General features: G+C 44.0%; 1 protein-coding gene across 1 annotated transcript in view; it reads right to left on the bottom strand.

Annotated features, from left to right (window-relative positions):
* MYO10 (myosin X) overlaps positions 1 to 14823 on the bottom strand; it is a 593993-nt gene that overhangs the window by 247281 nt on the left and 331889 nt on the right. Inside the window, exons 11-13 of the mRNA XM_086965266.1 lie at positions 12858 to 12976; positions 10399 to 10545; positions 671 to 771 (exon numbers count right to left, since the gene is read on the bottom strand). Coding sequence (XP_086821392.1) covers positions 671 to 771; positions 10399 to 10545; positions 12858 to 12976 — 367 coding nt within the window. The remainder of the gene's footprint in view (positions 1 to 670; positions 772 to 10398; positions 10546 to 12857; positions 12977 to 14823) is intronic.

Here is a 14823-nt window from a genome sequence, read left to right as displayed (position 1 = left end):
AATGTAGAAGATTAGGTATTCCCTGGTGTCAAGGGAGACAGTAATCTGCTGCATTAGCAATGCACCAGTGGAGCTGTGCATGAGTGAATGGCAGCTGCTGGCTGTCAAAGGAAAAAGAGTCAGGGCTAAACAGAGGAACATTGGTGCCATATGCTTTGGCAAGTTAACCATGATTTCATGCTCTTTGATTATGCAGTTACTTATGCCTTTCGGGATGAAAATTAACACCAAGCCTCAAAACCCTATCCAATAACTCACGCGTCCTCAATCTGCACTCAATCTGATCTTTCAATATTTCCGTGACGTTTCACTGCCATCACAAGCAGCGCTGGAAAACAGCGCCCAACCCAATGGCTGAATGAATTTAATGTGGAAGTGTTGTTAATGTAGGGAGGTTGTGGGGAGGTTGGTCATCAGTCATATGAAATATTCCTGAAAATAAAACAAATATTTAGAAGGAAAACCAGGTGATTAAATTCGAAATCCCACACTAGATGGCAAATGCATATGCTGCACTCGCCTAGTGCTAAGGTGCTCACGTCAGTGAGTGTTGCACTCTGTTAACATAGCATAACATAACAATTCACTTACTCTATGTGGTATATTAATTATATATATATCTTTTTTAACTGCTTAGTTGGGAGAACATAAAGAAGCCTGGAGTTCTTACCTACTGTACTCTAGCTGCTCCAGTGAAAATATATGTTTATTGAAATATTCCTGGAGCTTTTCATTTGCATAGTTGATGTTGAACTGTTCAAAGCGATTTACCTGCAACGAAAGACATTAATAAACAAATGCAGCAATTGAATACAAACAAACGCACAATGTTGATAACCATTTTTGGAATGCTTCAAAACGGAGTTAATCAGAAGCCACTACATGCTCAGCCAGTGGAAGCGTCTGGGCCTGAACTTTTAATGGAAGGCCGCTCATGGCTTCAATATGGATGGGTGCTCCCAGCAGATCCCATTATCACACCGGCATACCTGTCAGTCTGAATGCTGTTGATTGCTGTGTTTTTGTTTATACACTTAAGGCATCTGAGCGACCATGACGCCACAGTCATGACTTCCGCCTGTAGAGCTTTTTGTTCCATGCTCTTGAAAACTGGGCCCGTGGCTTGTGATTACATTTTGCAAAAAACATCAAAAAAATGCAACTTAAACTACACAAACATTAGAAATGTTTAAGCTATAGTTATACTTTAAATTTATAATTTACTCACCACCTTGTAATTACTATATTGTGCACCTCCATACACAATTTTGGCCACTTGCTAGGCACACCACATTAACTAGAACTTGTGCCTTCTCCATGCACTGCTCATACCCTTTCATATTAGATCACTTATGGGTAGTTAAATTATAGCATTCCTAAAAAAAAGACTAATGACATGTGTAATGAAACCATTTATAAAACATTGAAGCATTGTGCGTGGTAGAGTGGTGAGTTATAGTTAATGTTGTGCGGCTAGCGAGTTGCCAACAGTGTGTACGGAGGTGCGCAAGTTATAGTAATTTGAAAGTGGTGTGTAAATTATACATTTAAGGTATACCTCTAACTTTAGAATTTACAATGTTTGTGTAGTTTAACTTTGGTTTGTATAGTTTTCCTAGCTATAACCAAGCTTTAACCATTATTTTTTAATTGAATTTGAATGTTTTTTATTTATTAATAGAAAAGTGCCCTAGTCATAGAGTACAATGAAGGAGAGTGTTGTAGAGTGTAATGTCTTACAGTCGACTGTAGTAGGGTGGAGCAGAGGGGATAGACATACAGTAAAATGGCACAGAGTAGAGTGGCGTAGTGTAGAATAGCATACAGTGGAGTGGCGCAGAGAGGTGTAGAATCAAGTGTTGCGGAGTAGAATTGCACAGACTGGAGTAGCGTAGAGTGCAGTGGCAAAGTGTGGAGTGGCTTAGAGTGGAATAGAGTAGAGTTGAGAGGCATACAGTGAAACAGTGTAGAGTGGAGAAGCATAGACTGGGGTGGAGTGGCATAGTGAGGAATTGCCTAGAGTGGAGTGGCATAGAGTGGAAAAGTGTAAAGTGCAGTGGTGTAAAACAGAGTGGCGTAGAGTGAAGTGACATACTGTGGAGTGGCACAGAGTGAAGTGGCGTAAAATAGGGTAGAGGGGAGTGGCATAGAGTGGAGCTGCATGTCATAGAGTACAGTGGAGTGGCATATAGTGGAGTGGCATAGAGTGGAGAGTCGTAAAGTGTAATAGCAGAGTGGGTGACGTACAGAGGAGTGATCAAGAGTGGATTGCCATGGAGTGGATTGGCGTAGAGTGGAGCAGTGCACAGTGGAATACTGTACAGTGGAGTGTGTAAAGTGGGATTGGCACACAGTGGAATGGCTTACAGTGGAGTGGCATACAGTGGAGTAGCATAAAGTGGTGTGGCATAGAGTACAGTGGTGGGTGAACAGCCATTAGTACGCGGCTATTACACCGCATACCATTAGTTCGCAGCGTTAAAACGCATGCGATGTAACAATACGTAACCTTTACTACGCAAGTTGTTATTTCGCATGCATTGTAATGCTTTCCCAGCCACATTTTAATAAAATCACAAGAGAGGAGGAAGTTAGGTATTGATTGATTAGGCAGATGTTATGTGGAGGTTTCACACGTGGGATTTCTTGGTGCCATTTACTATAGTGCGAGAGAATGTCACAGAAAAAGTGAAAAAGTTCTAGTGTTTGAAGCAGTTAAGTTGGGGTACAGCCAAGGGACCTTGCAAGAGAGTTGTTGATTAAGTGAACGAGCATGTGAGTACATAGAACATGTGTAGTTTTTGAATGTTATATAATGTTATATTTTAATGTACATGTTCATTTGTAATTTAGTACATTTACAGTCATTTACAGTTAGCCTCTCCCCAAAAATATATCAAGCAGGGCACAAAAGTAAACCTCCGTAACAAAAAAATAGGCCTCCGTACCAAAGCTACTTTACCTTCAATGGAAGTAGCAGACTTTTTTTTTATTTCTATGTTTATAGGGAGCCAGGGTGGTCGTAGGCATGAGCGATGCGTTTGCCTCTGCATACTCACAGTTTTCAAAAATACGTGTATATCTGAAGATGCAGAAAGCCGGAGAAGAGAGGAACCACACTTGGAGAGAAAGGTAAGAGGGGCTGTGTAGTTTTTAAGGCTTTAGGGTAGGGGGAGGGTCGTGCAGGGGGTAGTCTTTTGGGTTTTAGAGTAGTGTAGTTGTGTTTTTGTAGTGTAGAGTAGTGCATTTGGGTTTAGTGTAGTGTCGGCTGGTCGTGCAGAGTAGTGTTTCAGTGTAGGGACCGGACAGGGGTTAGGGGCAGGGTAATGCTTGGGGTAGTGTTTTAGGGTTTATGATAGTGTTGTGGTGTTTGTATAGTGTAGGGTAGTGGTTTAGGGTAGTGTTGGGGAGTTGTGCAGGATAGTGTTTCAGTGTAGTGAAAAGATGGGGTAGGGGCAGGGTCGTGCTGGGGGTAGTGTTGTAGGGTTTAGGGTAGTGTTGTGGTGTTGTGTTAGTGTTGTGTAGGGTCGTGTTTTAGGGTTTAGGGTAGTGTAGGTGGGTTGTGCAGGTACTGTTTCAGTGTAGAGACTGGGCTGGGGGTAGGGGCAGGGTCGTGCTGGGGTACTGTTTGAGGGTTTAGGGTAGTGTCAGAGGGTTGTGTGGGGTAGTGTTTCAGTGTAGGGATCGGACTGGGGGTAGGGGCAGGGTCGTGCTGGGGGTAGTGTTTTAGGGTTTAGGGTAGTGTGGTGATGTTTGTGTAGTGTAGGATAGTGGTTTAGGGTAGTGTTGGGGAGTCGTGCAGGGTAGTGTTTCAGTGTAGCGAACAGACATGGGGTAGGGGCAGGGTCATGCTGGGGGTAGTGTTTTAGGGTTTAGGGTAGTGTTGTGGTTTTAGTGTAGGGTAGTGGTTGAGGGTAGTGTTGGTGGGTAGTGCAGGGTAGTGTTTTCAGTATAGGGAACAGACTTAGGGCAGGGTCATGCTGGGGGAAGTGTTTTAGGGTTTAGGGTAGTGTTGGGATGTTAGTGTAGTGTAGGGTACACTCCCCAACCCAAAACGAATAGTTTCTTACCTGTCAGTGTAGTTTTGCAGCTTGAAGATCTTTCTGGATTCACTATGCTGTGCATATTCCGCAATCTGGTGGTTGGGTCCGCAATCGTAGTCTTGTTTCTCTTTTTTTTTTTTCGTAGCCCAAGTGTGCGTCGACGTCCCACCATTTGGTGTACCTTCGGTGACGTCGGCATGCTTCCGGCGGAAGCTCCCACCCTTGGGCGCCATCTTCGGATTCTTTTTTCTGTCTCTTTTTTCTTTTCTGTGCTTGTAGTGAATCCATGGCAATGTTTTTTAATCCTTTTTTCAACGTAATTCTTTTCACGTATCTTGTAAGCATCAACTTGCTTTCTTTTCTATGTGTTTCCACCTTCTTCTCCAGCCTCATCTTTCTGGCGGAGGCGGGTGGGTTCGCTAGTGAATCCAGAAAGATCTTCAAGCTGCAAAACTACACCGACAGGTAAGAAACTATTCGTTTTGCAGCATGAATCTTTCTGGATTCACTATGCTGTGCATAGATTTTGTAGCGGTTTTGTTACTTTTGTGGTGGCTGGGTGGAAGATGAGCGTTGGTTGTTGAATATATGTTGAAGCAACCTTTGTCCTACTTGTGCTTCCTTGTTCATCTGTACATCCACGCAATAGTGCTTAGTGAACGTGTGCATTAAAGCCCATGTTGCCTCTCGCAGCACCCATAGGGTGCCCTCTGGTAGTTTCAGATGTGCGAACTCTAAGTCCTCAGGAGCCAAGCTGGTAGGCTGAGGCCCTCCGGCTCTGGGTGTAGAACTTCTCCCGGAACTTGTGGGGTGGACCCTGGGCCATCTCCATTATCTGCGAGTACCAGGTCTGCCTGGCCCATTGTGGTGCCACCAGGATGAGTGTCATGTTGCTTGTCATGCATTTGTTGAGAACCCTGGGAATCAGTGGTATCGGAGGAAAAGCGTAGGCAAATGTTTTTGACCAGCTTATCCATAGGGCATTCCCTTGGGATAGTGCCTCTGGTTGTCTGGATGCAAAGTACTGGCATTTTGCATTCTGGAGTGTTGCAAACAGGTCTATTGTCGGAGTGCCCCACCTCCTGAATAGTCTCTCTGTTTCCTGTATGTTGAGTTCCCACTCGTGGGATGTTGAAGTTTGCCTGCTGAGCCAATCTGCCTCTTCATTGTCCTTCCCTGGCAGGTGTATGGCTAGCAGATCTATTTTGAGTGGTATTGCCCATCTCCAGATCTCCTGTGCCAAGCTTGACAGAGGGAATGATTGCGTTACCCCCTGCTTGTTGATGTAAAACATTGTTGTGGTATTGTCTGTCTATATCAGCACCTTCTGGTTGTACAGTTGTTTCTGAAAGGCCTTGAGGGCAAGCAACACTGTTTTCAGCTCCAGGTAATTGATGTGTTTGACCGCATCCCCTGGGCTCCATTGGCCCCTCACTCTGAGCTTGTTCATGTGTGCGCCCCATCCCTTCTGGGATGCGTCTGTGGTGATGGTCCCTGTTGGGTCCGGTGGCGTTAGAGGCTTCCCTATTGTTATCCTTTCTTTGGTCCACCACTTTATTTCTTCCTGCACTTTGTGCGTTAGAACCACTAGTTCCTCCCAACTTCCTGTAGCTTGTGACCATTGCTGTTGCAGCCACTCTTGGAGTGGTCTCATCTGCAGGCGTACATTGGGGACCAGGTGTGCATGACGCCATCATTCCCAAGTTCTTGCTCACTGTCCTCACTGTCAGAGGAAGTAGTTTGAGTACACTCCCCTGTTCCGTTCTTTGAATGGGACTGGTTTGATGGCCTCTTTGAGGAGGAGTTCTTGAGCTTCCTCTTGGAGCAATTGCAGCTCCCTTCCCGAGTGCTCTCTTTTCTTTGGCTTTCTGTTTGGTGGTCTCTTTTCCAACTCTATGCAGTATCCGAACTGTATGATGTTGAGTATCCACTTGTCTGTGGTTATTTTTCTCCTCTCTCTGAGGAAAAATCTCAGCCTGCCTCCTACTGGTGTTACATGTTCTTTTGTGTCTTGTCCGTGTAGCCCTCGCCTCTTTGCTTTTCTGTGCTCTTCCCTCGGAGGGTTTGAGTGGGTGAGCACCTTTTCCTGTGTGAAGTCACTTAGAGGGGGGTTGTTCACTGCCTCTCCTTCTCTGGCCCCGTCCGTTTCCTCTCCCGCTAAAGGATTGGCCCCTGTTCTGGTAGTTCCAGTTTTGTTTCTGCTGGCCCTGGTGACCTTGGTTGTCACTCTGTTGACCCTGGTGGAACGCCTGGTGTGGTTGTCCTTGCTGGTTTCCACCCCTTCCGTTCCGCCTTGGCGTAGGAGTGCCTCTTCTCATCCCCCTGAATTGCAGGGCCCCCATGGACCTTGCCGTCTCGTTGTCCTTCTTCAGTTGGGTGAGTTTCTCATCAACTGGGGCTCCGAACAGTGTTTCTCCATTGAAAGGGGTGTTCAGGATGTTGTTTTGAACCTCCGTCTTGAAGCCTGAGATCCTGAGCCAGGCTTGCCTTCTCTCTGTGATTCCTATAGCCATCAGCCTTCTGGATGTTTCTGCCCCTTCCAAGGCTGTCTTCAGGCACGAGTTTGCGATGCTTTTCCCCTCTTCCACAAGGTGAGCGGCTCTCTGCTGGTGTTCCTCTGGGAGGTGCTTGAGCAATTGGTTCATCTCGTCCCAATGCTGGTACTGGTGCCTGTTGAGAAGGGCGTTGGAGTTTGCCATCCTCCAGTGCATTGCTGCGTTTCTCTCAATTTTTCTGCCTGTTAGGTCCATCCTCCTGCTTTCCTTGTCAGGTGGTGGCCACGATGTTGTTGGGATGTTGGCCCTTCTTCTGGCCGTTGCGGCTATAATTGAGTCTGCTGAAACGGTCCCCTGGATGTAAGGGGGGCCCTGGGAGGAGAACTTGTACTTTTTCTCCGTCCTTGGCGTGACTGACCTGCAGGTAGCTGGTTCTCAGAACGCCTCTTTGCCCTATACCATAATACTCTTCAGCATGGGCAGGAAGTGGCTTTTTGTCTGTGCGGGGAGCAAGGTCTCCAGCAGGAAATCTGCCTTAGCCTTCTCCTCCTCCAACTTGACTCCATAAGCTGCTGCAGCCTTCTTGACGACCTCATAGTAGGCCCCAATGTCATCTGGCGGCGAAGGCCTGGAGGGGTATGTCTCCACAGCCTCCTCCGGGTTTTCGGCCTAGATGTCCTGCCAATCCTGGTCCTGAGCCGTCGAGGATCCTGAGTCATATCTCGAACGCGGGTCCCCGTAATCACCCTCTGTGTAATAGAGGTCCTCCTCTTCTCCCTGCTCCGAGGGCTCCGGAGTTTTCGGCGGCTCTTCGGCGTCGAACTCCTCGTGTTCTTCTATCTCTTCGAGGACCGTTGTGGGCTTCGAGGGGATCCTGAAGCTTTTCATTTTGTCTTCGAAGTCCTTCTTCCTCTGGATGATGTTTTCCATCTCGGCCTCGAGCCTTCTTTTTTTTCTCTCCATCTGTGCGGCCTGCTCGGCGTCGAGCGTTTTCGCCACCCTCTTCGACGGCCCGTCGACGTCGGAGCGGCTCTCGGCTCCTTCTCCTTCGTCGAGGATCCCTTTTCGGGAGCTTGCTTCGACGACCTTTGCTTTTCGCTGGTCTTTGCCGCCTGGGAGTCCTTCTCGAAGGATCCGCTGGGCTGTTTTTCGGGGACCGCAGCTTCGGTCGTCGAAGATTTCGAAGCTGGTGCTCCCTTTGAGGTTCTAGACTCTGATTTTCGAGAGTCAGCCTCAGGTTTTCGAGGCCCTGTAGAGGGTTTTGGGGTCGTAGACTCTCCTACCTTGTCTGACGATTTCTTATCAGTCTCTGAGACCGTGGAGACATCTGGGCCTTCGGCGATGTTGTCCTCGTCATCTGAGGAGAGGCCCAGGTCGTACCGCGACGGAGCCTTGCCCTTGCCCTGCATCGCGTGGTGGGCTATCCTCTGTTTTTCCCGAATCCTCAGCGTCTTCGGCGTGAAGACTGAGCAGGCGTTGCAGTCCTTGCTCCCGTGGTCGATAGGCAGACAGAGGTTGCAGACTCTGCGTGTACTTGTGGTGGCAATTACGGCAGAATTTAAATGGTGTGTTGTCCATTACTGCGCTCAGGGGGCCCCCTGTGTGCGCATTCTCCGTCGGACGTCGAAGATCTCGAGATTCCTCTCCTTCTTCGTCGTCCCGGCTCTGATGATCTTCTCCTGGTCTTCTCAAGTTTTTTCCTGAAGAAATTCTCTTATTTTTCTCCTTTTCTCCTCCAAAACTTCTGGAGCTTCACGCGACGATCCAGACCCAACGGCGGAAAAAAGAATCTGAAGATGGCGCCCAAGGGTGGGAGCTTCCGCCGGAAGCATGCCGACGTCACCGAAGGTACACCAAATGGTGGGACGTCGACGCCACCCTGGGCTCCGAAAAAAAAAAAAAAAAAAAAAGACTACGATTCCGGACCCAACCACCAGATTGCGGAATATGCACAGCATAGTAAATCCAGAAAGATTCACGCTGCAAAACCTCTATTTCTCTGGCATCCCGTCTCAGGGGATAGGTTACTATTTCAATTAATTTATAAGAAAAAATAAGAAAAAAATGCAATGTACAGTTATGCGATATATTTTATTGAGAATAAAAAGCATTTTAATTACATTTTGTCAGCAGTTGCGAACTAAAAGCATGTGCAGTAAAAAGTAGCTTAGTAATAGTATTTGCAAAGTAAAAACTTTGTACTAAAAGCATCCAAAGTATTGGTATGCTAAGTAACGACACATATTCGGAGTGGTGTAGAGTGTAGTGACATACAGTGGAATCCCATAGAGTGGAGAGGCGTGCAGTAGGGTGGCGTAGTGTGGAGTGTCGTAGACTAGGTGGCGTAAAGTGGAATAGCATATAGTAGAGTGGCAAAGAGTTTAGTGGTGTAGAGTTGAGTGATGTAGAGTGGAGTGGCTTAGAGTGGAGCGGCATACAGTGGAATCCCATAGAGTTCAGTGGCGTACAGTAGGGTGGTGTAGAGTGGAGTGACGTAGAGTGGAGTGGCATATAGTGACATACCGTAGAGTGGAGTGGCGTAAAGTGGAGAGGCATAGAGTGGAGTGTCGTTGACTGGGTGGCTTAGAGTGGAATAGCATATAGTGGAGTAGCATAGTGTAGTGGTGTAGAGAGATCTAGAGTGGAGTTGCGTAAAGTGGAGTGGCATATAGTGGAATACCGTAGAATGGAGTGGCAAGGAGTGAGTAGCGTACAGTTAAATAGTGTATAGTGGAGTGGCAGAGACTGGAGTGTTTTACAGTGGCGTAGCATGTTATACAGTAGAGTGGAGTGGCGTAGAGTGGCGTTTCCATACCTAAAAGACAGCCTTGTTGTTTTCACCACACTTTGTCTGTGTTCTGGGTTAGAGCCTTATATATAGGTAAGTAGTAGGCTTTATTGTTGTTCCCTACCAATTGCCACTTTACTAAAGTGGTAGTAGGTAGAGAAATTTATTTATATTTTTATATGTATGAAATGATTACGGAGTACTGTGCTACTACTTAGAAAGTACTGCAGTAGTTACAGATACAAAAAATGTAAGTAATTAAAAATAGACTATAGTACACTATATTAATTACATATAGTGTAATACAGTGTATTTTTCTTTTTTTAACAAATGTAAGCTTTCTAAAAAATGTGTGCTGTAATTTGTAGGTATTATTGTGGTACTCTAAACTTTTTTGTGAAGAATTAAATAAAAATTAATGACACACTGTAATGCGCTTAATTTGTGAAATATGGTGTAGTACAGTGTATTTGAATTATTTTTTTACATATATTTTTTTTAAATCTTGTTTAAGGACCACAGGACTTTCTAGATAGTACCGTGGGAATCTGTAATTAAATATATATATTTATAGAAACATAAAATTAATTATATAAATAGCAGTCTTTAGTTTGTTTGATGCTGGTGTATCTCCTTGGGTTAACTGGGCTCGATGAGGCGGGCTCAGGCAGTTACCGTGTAATGGGAGTTGCTGTGGCTCTTATGCAGATGCTTGGCATTTCAGAAGAGATGTCAGGCTCCAGCTTTTGTCCACCCCGGCCCCCATCCCTCTCCAAAGTTGCAAAATTTATTTCAGAATTACAGGCAGTAGAGGATATGCTTGTGTGACTGCATGGACCTGCCAAACAAGGCATAGTAAAAAGGAAGGTTTTTCCTTAATACTCTTATTTAGAATGATTTGCTAGAGAGTAAATTGTTTTTGATTTGATATATTTCACCATGGGATTTATCCAAATCGTCCCCATTAAAAAAACCAATCAAAATAATTCAAGGAAAAGCAGTAAGATGCTTTTGAAATAAATGTTGATCTCTGTTGTTTATGACGTGGAAAACCCATGCTGTTGCAACTCACCTCGAAGTTTTCAAAGCCGAATATGTCCAGGATGCCGATGGACTTGAAGTCGTCTTTGCCTCTGATCCTGCTGTTAATTTTTTTGATAACCCATGCAAAGCACTGGGAGTAAAGTGCCATGGCTACGGAATCCCTGCTGTCCACAGCCTGCAAGAAGTACAGCGAGACAAAGGAGAAAATTGTTGTTGCCAGCATGCAAAGTGGCATGATGGTGCACTTGTAACGGAGTACTATGGCATCATTCCCGACTCCAAAGAAACCCAAGGGCTGGCTTCTTTCTGACAAAGGTGACTGAAAATAGGTTTTATGGGGTGCTTGTCCTAGTAATGGGCTAGCAATATTCTTCCAGTAAAGCAACAACGACAACTTGAACACCTCTTCATGTAGCACCACAAAACACCCATATGGTACATCAGAGGCCAGCTGGAAGCTGGGGCTAACATTTAAAGGGAAATACAAAAAGAAAAGTGACGAAGATTATAATTTTAAAAAGATGTTAGGACTCATGAAAACAGTCATATTTTTGGCTGGCTCCTAAGAGTTGTACAGGTAGTTGCCGTCTATTCAGTTAGCCAATGGCAGCAAAGCTCTCACATCTCCAAAATGTTTGCCTCCTTATAAGATGCATTATTTTGTATAGTTAATACATCCATACTGTATCCTCCTCCTAGAAGGTCTGAAAAAGCCCAGCTTCACACAGGCCATTCGTATGTTCGTCTTTTAAGACCAAGTTTTAAAATGGAGCTCTGGCAGACACTATGTCTTTAAAATCGGCTCCTCCCTAAACATGTTTTATTTTGCATATACATAGAGGTCTCTGTTAAGTACCACTTTCAAATAGGCTGCCTCTTTGTCTGACAATCAGACACTCCAGGGTTTGGGGATTTACAAAATTGAGCACTTTTATTGAAAGCTAACCATTAAAAAATAAAAATCCGTACCATTTGATTTTTTTTTTTTTATTGGCCCTGTTTGCTGTCACTGACCCTGAAGAAAAGGGCTGCCTAGTCCAGGTTACTCCAAACTATTTAGCCATCTCTGCCTCCTTTAACGGACTGCTTGAGCTTTCCTCAAGGTTTCCACTGGCATGTGGTTCCATGGACCATGCAGCAACCTGAGCCCTAACCAACACCTGCATCTGAACGCGTCCAGGCCTGATCTGCATTTAAGGATAATGTTAACTACCCTCCCTCCTAGGGCATTTTGTCTTTCCTGCCATGGATTTGCTGGGCTCCCTGCAGCATTCTGGTACTGGAACCCCTGCAACATTATTTGTTCCCATGGTTACATCCTGAGACCTGATGACATCCTTGGTGCCACAGATATCTAAGTCATAGGAATGTCTTAGACTGATACACAAATGCCAGGGCAAACATTCCTAGAGGGAAGGAGAAAGGGGATGTTCGCTTTACTCCACCATTCCTTCCATCGAAAGGAGTTAATCAGCATGTCTGTTGGAGCTACGACAACCAGTCACAATCCCAGAAGACACGCTGAGGAAGCAGCTTCAGTGCAGGCAGATCTATGGCACACTGGGTCCAATTTTGTAGGTGGGCGGGGGAAGACTTTGAGTCTTGGCTCCTTGTTTAGCTAAAAAATGCAATATTGTGCCACAAATATTAGTACATTAATGCTCCAACATTTCTACTTCTATCTGGATGGGGGTAGGTGTCTGGCTAATGCTGCCACCTTATTGCCACTAAACATCCAAGGATCCCAATAAATTGTAGCCCCGGCTGCCTGGCATCAATCAATGGTTTTGTTTGCATCGCTCACATTTCTTTGGCGGCGAGCACATCCCTGTGATACTGTTCAGAGACATCAATTTTTATTAGTAGAGAACTTCTCTGGGGAAAAGGAGTGCGGAGCTCATGATATATAGAGAGAGACTGTATGCTTATAAATGCAATAAATTAAAACAATGTATGCACTTGATTGGCTGTGAGACTGTAGCTAGGGCATCTGTTGAAAACAACACAGTGACATAACTATTGTTGAAGGCCTGAAAGCGATATTAGAACATTGGAATGTTCGGAGCTCTATTGAAAACAATGGAGTTCTCCGGCTTTTAATCGCTGGTAGAAGCTGGGAGCTCCAACGCTCCAGTGTTTGGCTTTGTTCACAGCTGTTGCTGTAAACCAAGGCCTCTAGGAGACGAGGGGTTTAAACCCCCTCGGGCTCCAAGAGTTGTTTATTTTTACTAATTAGAACATTCTGACCCCTAGGGGCGGAATGTTGTATTAGCCTTAGAGCCCTTCGTAGTGGGCTCTACTGGCTATTAAAGTCCCGCTCCCTTGTTAAAAGCCCTCGCTGAACACTGGAGCTGGCCTTTAATGGCAGCAGGCTCTAAGGCTATAATAAACACAGAAATGGGAGCCAGAGAATCCTGTACATTTCACAGTGTTCTTCAAGCTGCACTTCACATTTCTTCTAATTAGGATCTCCTCTATGTTCCTTACTTGCTCAATGCTGAGAGGTGTTGAGATTTCTTCTCCCCTGAGTATCATCGACTTGTGAGTCAGTACTTCCGTCAACTGCTCCGCGTCCAACCCAAGCAGGTCCGCCGTTCTCCCTAAAGCTAGCGAGCGACATAAAAAAAGATAAATTCGGATATAACCTGGCAATATGGATGTCAACCCAAAGAATGTGGTGAAGTTTTTTTTTTCATTGACTATTTACTGTAGCCAAAAGAATAGCAATATACGGTTTTATTATGTCAGATTAAGGGTCCAGAAAAATCTGTATATTTCCCAGAGTTAACCTTAACAAAAAGGTTGTAATCCTGAAATGATTAATTTCCTAAGCATTCTAATATCATTGAAGTTGACATATAAAAATATCATTCTGAAGAATATTTTCATTGTTGTGCCACCTGGATGATTTATTTAATTTTCCGTGCTTGCAAATACCCACATTTAGAATACTAAAAGTAAAGTAAAATATAGCAACGTAAAGCTGATTTTTTTAAAAATAGCACATTCTTTTAACATTTTCTGGACCATACTTCACAACAAACAATAATAATACATTTATAATAAAACACTGTAAGTTGCCTACACCAATACCTTAGTCTCATCAATGTCTACCTTTGAAAGTTATTATTTCTGTATTTTGATTCAACTACTCCATTACTTGGGCAACTCTTTTGTCTCACGAGCTACTGTTAGTCTATCACGGGGCAAATTTTCTCATTCACTCTTCATTACTTAAATCACCGTCCTTCATTTGTCCTTGAAAACATATGTTTGACTTCTTTAGCAAAAATATTAAAATTGGGGGTTCAGAGACAGGTTGTTTATTTGCTTCCAACCGTGCCATAAGTGCATAACGTCATGCAGTTTCAGCGAATTTTGGGATGAAGATTTTTGTTCACATTCCTTGGATATCAAATAGAAATCCATTGCTTACACGGAAGTCTTTTTTGCATTCCTTGAACTTATGCGTAGATTACATGACAGAGGAAGTCAGAACTTCAGCCATGATAAATAATGGTTTAAAGCAAAAAAATAAAATGTATAAATTATGTTTTTGAAGTTTGTTGCCCGAGGAACTGCGCCCCCATAAAAATCTAACCCCACTTCGCCTTCCTAATAGACGGACAGCATTGCAAATTGTGGGTAGAATCACTACAATTAGCCTTGAACATATTTTACACCCATATTGCACTAAAGGTTGCAGTGAGCTGCAAAACAATTATTTTCCTTTTGCCAATGGTATCATAATTCAAACTCTACAGGCATTTAATCTGGAAACAGTGCCTACACCATTATTTTTGTATACATCTATATTGCATTTAAGTGTGCATAACTCTTTGTGAATTTGACCCATAGAAATGAGCAGAGGAAGACACACATTTGATCTGTTTTAAAAGGCAACTCCATTACAATATTGCATGGGTAAGGGTTTATTTGAACGTTTTAAAAGCATTTCACTTAGGACGTTGACAATAGACTAAATTTGGTAGTGCAGTAATAGTTTATTTAAAATGCTACCTCCAGTACCAATGCTTGCATCTTTAAAATGCATACATGATCTTGAAAGCTCAATTACTACCCTATTTTTGTATCTAGTTTGTTGGCTATTAACAGGTCGTGAATGAAACTGCAACCAATAAACTTTTGCCAACAACAAGTTTCCTCTCAAGTGCTTTCTTAGAAACTTCTAAGTACATAAATAATCAATTTCTTTTCACTTCGTCTGAGAGCACGGATAAATACAAAATGATTTGCAATGTACACCAAACAGCAAAATAAAATGGCGACCACCGTCAAATATTTAATTGGAACACAATGCTGCAGAATTTACACAGGAAGAACGATTAAAACCACTCCCGAAAATATGGGTCTTATTACTTATAGCAACTCAGCAAACACAAACCTTGAATACTCTGCATTAGCCAATTCAGCACTTTAAGGTTATATTAAG

This window comes from Lissotriton vulgaris, chromosome 4_1 (genome assembly GCF_964263255.1).
Source record: "Lissotriton vulgaris chromosome 4_1, aLisVul1.2, whole genome shotgun sequence".
Classification (NCBI taxonomy): Eukaryota; Metazoa; Chordata; class Amphibia; order Caudata; family Salamandridae; genus Lissotriton; species Lissotriton vulgaris.
Note: the sequence above shows the minus strand (reverse complement) of the source record. Positions and strands in the feature narration are given on the sequence as shown.